General features: G+C 48.4%; 1 protein-coding gene across 3 annotated transcripts in view; it reads right to left on the reverse strand.

Moving 5' to 3' along the window:
- The window catches only part of RXRG (retinoid X receptor gamma), a 40429-nt gene extending 39683 nt beyond the window's left edge, over positions 1–746 (reverse strand). The window contains exon 1 of one of the 3 annotated variants that reach the window (XM_069862702.1): positions 676–746. In XM_069862702.1, the coding sequence (XP_069718803.1) occupies positions 676–708 (33 nt within the window). In that variant the 5' untranslated portion in view covers positions 709–746. Of the gene's footprint in view, positions 1–34; positions 83–675 lie in introns of those variants that run through there. The other 2 variants (XM_069862703.1, XM_069862704.1) reach the window with 2 other exon arrangements.
- Between the last annotated feature and the right edge of the window lie 5414 nt (positions 747–6160).

Consider the following 6160-nt stretch of genomic DNA (forward strand, 5'->3'; position numbering starts at 1 on the left):
CATCCTCACCATTTGTCCTAAGTTACAAATTTACCTCCCAGACCTTGACCAGGGCTGGGGTTTGCTGTGTTTGCTCTCCGGGCTGTTGTCTCTTTGGAAAGCAGGAGGTGTTGCAATCCTGGGGGAGGGCTGGCTGCCCCGGCTGCCTGGGGAAGGCCCTGCGACGCCGAGGAGCGCGTCCAAAACGGCTCTGCTAAGAAAGTGTCTCCTGGAAGTGATTTCTCTTCTAAATCTGGCTCCTAAAGAAATGGCACTAAGCAAACACCTGACATCCTGCCCGAGCATCTCAGTTCTGCTTTCCTCCTCTCTGCCAGTTTGTCTTTACTTTTTCTTGTATCTGCAAGCCTACCCATTCTATCTAATAACAAACTCTGCCGTCAAGAAGGTGGTAACATTCGTCACATCGCCCCTGGACTCCAGTGGAGACCAGGTATAGCTGGCTTTTGCCTCATTGAAGCTTTTTCAAGGACCGTGGGGGCAGGTGACAAGGGAGCAATGTCCTGTATGCATTCCTGGGCAGTGTCACTAGCTGCCTGCAGGTGACCTGGACAGACCCTTGTCTCCAGAAGACTTTCAGAAGACAATCAGCCTATGCTGCAACCAGTTTTCCTTGTGCTGAAGTTAGACGCTGCGGCTTTGTCCCTCTGCCAGCTTATCTCAGTTGCCCTCTCAAACCTTATGAGGGCGGCCGCCTGCATCTTCCCTCATATTTGGATTTTGCCAGTCCTGACGGAGAGAAGTTGCAAGCAAACAACATTCCTCTCCCCTGTCTGCACTGATAATCTCAGATCTCATCTCCTTTGTGCTCCCTTTCAGGCTGTGTCAACATCACCAGGATTGCACTGACTTCACTGCCCCATCCCGTACACCGTGTGCCGCCCTGCCCAGCCCCACCGCACGCAGTATTTCTTTGGAATGTGAGTCAGACCTGATAGGGGGTTTAACCACCTTCTTCCCCTAGATTTCTCCACATTTACAGCAACAAAACACGCAGGTCCCAGAGTATGGAGTGATCTCAAGGCTCCTTCTTCCAAAGGCTTTCTGAAATTGGAGCCTTTGTGTTGCTGTCATCCCCTCAGATCCGCAGAGAGAGTGTTACTAAAGCCCAGGTGGGACACACAGCCCCTTCCACATCAGTGCCAACCACGGGGACATATCCTGCAGGATGAGCAGGGAGTCCTGGCAGGATGCTAGCGAGGGCACTGAATTGCTGCTTTGTCTTTGCTTGCATTTTCAGGAAATTCTTAATCTGAAATTGCAACAAATTCCCAAAATTCAAGCTCTCATGGAGCTGAAACCCTGGAAGGTAATCTGGATTGGGTCCAAGAGGTAAGAAAAGAGACATGGAAAGATAGGATAGGCTGTGGCATCAGCTCTGAGCCTCTTTAGGAGCTGTAGAAATCCAGTGCGCTCTGTCTGCTGTTTCTTTTCCCCATGAGCATTGCCCTTCTTACGTTCCTACACTGCCTTGGGTACGATGGATCTAAACTCCCCATTTTGTTGTTGGTTTTGCCCAGGAAGGGCTGCCCAGCAATTGGACCACGGGTCAGAGGCTCCAGATCCTCTCAAGCTTGCCACTGACCTTTCAGATCCACTCATTTGCCTTCCCAGTTCCGACAGACGGCAAGATTTCTCTGCTCCGAGCCGTGGTGCTTGGATCCCTCTTGCTGTCCCTTTCCCTCTCTCAGACCTAACATTTCACAGCAGATGCCAGAGCACGGATCCACTCCTGAAACAAATCTGTGGTGCTAGGTGGCACGGCTATAATTACATGACAGGAGCCAGAAGAAAGTCTATGAAACGCTGCCCTTTCAAAATCTTAAACCTCCACTCAGAGCGCTTTGCGTGGCTGTGAGCAGAAGCAGCACAACATGAATGCTGCAAGCACACAGAGGAGCCGAATCAATGTCCTGTGGATACAGCCCAGCAAAATTAGCAAATGATGTACAGGACTGCAGGTTTTCACATGTGAGGGAAGGATTTACAGTGATACCAATGGAATTATTTCAGCCCCACAGTGACAATACCCACTCGCTTCCTTATTATATTTTATTGATCTTGCCCTAAATACATGTGGCTGGAGGAAACGATGCATAAATTACTAACAAATTAATTTCTTGCTCCAACACAAACTCACAACAGCCCTTTGAAGGGGAACCAGGAAAGACAATGTGTGAAAGGATAAAGGCAACGAGACAAGCTTGGATGTAATAATCCCACGTGAATGATTATTGCTGCAACTAATGTAATCTAATAATGAAGAATTTACGCCAGATGTCCCTTGGAATATGCCAGGCAGACTTGGGATTCAGCAGTGGATCCATTTCTAAGGAAACCTTGTTAGGAGGAAAAAAAATGCTGTTGTCTGTCAAATGCAAGGCTGTAGACCTTTCTTGTCGGAGTCACTATTAAAGCAAACCTCACAAAGCTTCTGGGACTGTGTGCATTAGGCCTGATTGCCAATTTGTTCTCAGGTGAGGTTCAAGGTGCTGGCTTTGGCCGACAGAGCGCTGGGAGCAGCCCATTTCAGAAGGTGCCCCTCACCCTATGGCAGAGCTGTCACTAGGATTTCTCCTGTGTCTCCCTGGGGCAGAGAGGGAGCTGCTGGAAGGGTAGTCTCCAGGATAGCAGAATGAAGAGCGGAGAATCAGCTCCTTCTATTTATTTTCAACTTGCTACCTTTCACCTCCCACAAAGATACCCTAGACCAGATCTCCATTACCATCTCAGGGCATGATGCACCCTATACACCCCTTCTCACGAGCTGCAGCGTATGAGGACACCGTGTAGCAGGGAAATAGAAACCACTGGTGCAACCAGGCTGCTGCAAAATGAGATCGGCTTCCCCTTGGTTCTAAACGCCCTTTAGAAGCCCATTTCGCAGCAAGCGTGTCGAGGCAGAGTGCTGCTGGCCATCCAGGACTTCATGAAGACCTGAACTAGAACAAATTTGTTGTCAAAGAGGAGATCAGAGGTGGGATGATGTATTATTTCAGATCCAGCACTGAATGAATTCTCTTCTAGCCCAGATATAAGGACAGCACTACAAATGGGCACCAATTTCTATGGCATGTCAGGCAATCAGCCAGACCAGAGACCTGACATCAATGCTTCCCCTCTCCATTCAAAAACCCACGTGAGTTAATTCTACAAAACCAGTACAAATCACACTTTTCATTCTCCCTCCTTGCCACTGCTTATTCATCACCTCTTTGAAGGTATTTCATACAGCCATTCCAAACACTTACTCTGGTTATGGTTTGAGGTTTCAACTGCGGTTCATAATTCCCTCTTATTAACCACTGTTATTTAAGTAGCTCTGATGGGAAGAAGGGGTAAGGGAAGCTTTAGCAAGATGCAGATCCACTAAACCACAAACCACTAAGCCCTATTAACTTAATTGGGAATGAACATTTTGTTCATTTGCTGTTTTTGCAGAAGACCTAGAGATCTCCATAGCGAACCTGCGAGACTCCAGTACTGAGTCGTGGGCACTACACGAATATGGTTTGATTGTGTTAAAATCCCAGCCTCAGTGCAGTGGAAATCTCTTTCACGGGAGCTCTTTGATCTGTGCCTGCGCGCTGCTGGTTTGTTCTAACAGGCACACAGCTGCTCCAAAGGACTTTTAACGTAGCTGCACGGAGGACTTGCAGACCCTGATTTTAGCTGGTTTGTATGTATGTCAGACGTCACCATGACTAGAAACAACTTACAAACAGGACCAAAGATCAGGCCTAATTTTAGTAAGCCTTTGGGCTTCGCATCCCCTGAGTGTGCTTGCTTTGATGAAACACAATCAGAGGATGAAAGAAAGCAAAAACCCAGCTGGCATCTGCTGGGAGGGCAGGGAAAGGGAATCTGGCAGACAGGAGGATCCTACAGAGATTGCCAACACCCCTACACGTCTGGTTTGCTATTTGGGCAGCGTGTTGAATCCAAAGGTGATAAACATTTGGTTTGACCAGCCAGACAAGATGTGCCCACATCGGATACTGCATCCTCCCTCCTCACCCACCAGCATCTCTGCAGTTCTTAAGACGGCTCCTTCTGCTGTGCCGCAGGTCTCCAGCCCCTGAGCTTCAGAGAGGATCCAGGCTCTGCTGGAGTGAAACTGGTGGTTAGCTGCTCCCTTACAAAGAGCAGGCTGGCCGGCTGGGCTGCTCTATACCAGACATCTAGACAAGTGACTTCAAATTTCACTCTGCAGCACAACACAAGGATTGCTGTCAGAAGACGTCTCTGAACCTCAGGAAACTTTGATGTATCCGTAGTATTTTTAGGACAACAGCTTTACTTACGATTCAGTTCCATGAAAAGACAAAAATTTCACTAAAGTGGGGATCACTTTGTTCTCCAAATACTTTCAGTGAGGAAGAGCGACTCTGAAATGAAAAGAAAGATGCTGTTTTCTGAGCATCAAAAGAGGTTAGTAAAGATTCTTGACTACCCATTCTCTTGGTCTGAAGTCCTGAGGAAAGTATTACAGCCCAGTCGTGCTCTTTAACCAAAGACCATTTAGAGTGTTCTCTTTTCTCCAGTCAGGACACAGTTTCTTTCTATAAATATCTAGTGGTTTTACTGTGCCATCGAACATGCAGGTGAGCAGGCTCAATACATTTATCAGCCAGCCACACGCAGCCTGAATGACTCACGGCCCCTGCAGCAGCAATCAGCAAGTATGTGATGGAGGACAGACAGCCGAGTCAACCCCCTGGGCTGCAAAAAACCTTGTTAGCTTTTAAAACCCATTCCTCACCCCCACTCTCTCTCCAGAGAAGCCTAGAGCACCTCTTCGGAGGTCTGGGCATGAGGACCTGCACCCTGGGCCCACCAGGTGGATTTTATGGAGGTGGCCTGGCCTGCTGGACCCCTTCTGGGATGGAAGGGGCTGCTGATAGCATCGTCGCGTCTGCTCTCTGTCACAAGAACCAGGGCTTGTCTGCCCCGGAAACAACGCGCTAGGCAAACACGCAAACCTTTGCGGAAGCTACAGCAATTAGGTTAATTAAGAGCTAGGGCAGTCCCATATGTTTTCTGATCTGTTGGTTGCACCTGTTCCTGTAGCATCCAAGCACCCTGAAGGCTTAGATTTTCCCACTCTAGACACAGGAGCTGTCCCAGATAAGAGCGAAGGCGTCTTTGCCTTGTGTCCAGCAGTAGATGGAGGTGGCAGGAGCACAAGAACAGGACATGTTGCCATTCCCTGGTACAGGTCCTCTGCTTTTCCAAGGAAGGTCCCAAATATCTTCTCTAAGGAGTTCAGTAGCATTCCAGTTTAGACCAAGACAGATGCATGAATTTTCCAGATTCAGCTGTCAGCAGGTCTCAGAAATCAAACTTAGTGCTCATGTTTCCAGGCCACAGCTTCCATGTTAAAAGAACTAATAGCTTCAGCTTGGGATTTCTGAGATAGTTGACTTGATTCAGACACCCGGTCAGCCCCGTTGCCCAGAACCTATGCACCCAAATCCCTGAGGCTGCCTGGAGCATCCTTGCAGACATGGGCCGCCACTGCACTAGGATCCACCTGGAGAGTCCCAGTGTTTTGCATGGGATGCACAGCACCAACCTCTACCTGCAGTGCTGTCGCTCACAGTGTGGGACAGGGCTTTGGAGTGGGTGACATCTCAGGCCTCCTCAAATCCTATTTTCTAGGATACTCTGACAAGTCCTTTCCTCAGGCGCAAATTCAGGGAAAAACCTGATCTTCAGAGTTAGTTTTGCTCATTGCAAAGTCTGGTGGAGCCCACGTTTCCCAAACTCCTCCAAGACAGATGGTTCATCTTTGCACAATTCATTTCTCTGAGGCAGAATTGCTTTCTGTAGATACACCCCAATGCCAACACAACAACAAAAAAACAGAGTCAAAGAGTGACTGTTTCCAACCATCTTTGTCTCCCCTTCTCAAGCTGGAACACGAATAAAGTGCTTTAGAAGTCCATGTAGTCTCCACCACCAACTTCTGTCACCTAAAGCCTGACCTGCAAGACCTGCTCCCACTTATCCAACAGGGAAGGATGTTGCAAAGGGTCATTCACCATTTAACAGGCTGAGAATGAAAATTCACCCTGTGTGCCTGCAAGGAAACGGGAAGCAAAAGTGACAAAAGAAAAACATTGACTGACCCGTTGTACCCGTGCGTGTGGGCGCGTGTGTG

Source organism: Phaenicophaeus curvirostris, chromosome 8 (assembly GCF_032191515.1).
Source record: "Phaenicophaeus curvirostris isolate KB17595 chromosome 8, BPBGC_Pcur_1.0, whole genome shotgun sequence".
Taxonomy (NCBI): Eukaryota; Metazoa; Chordata; class Aves; order Cuculiformes; family Cuculidae; genus Phaenicophaeus; species Phaenicophaeus curvirostris.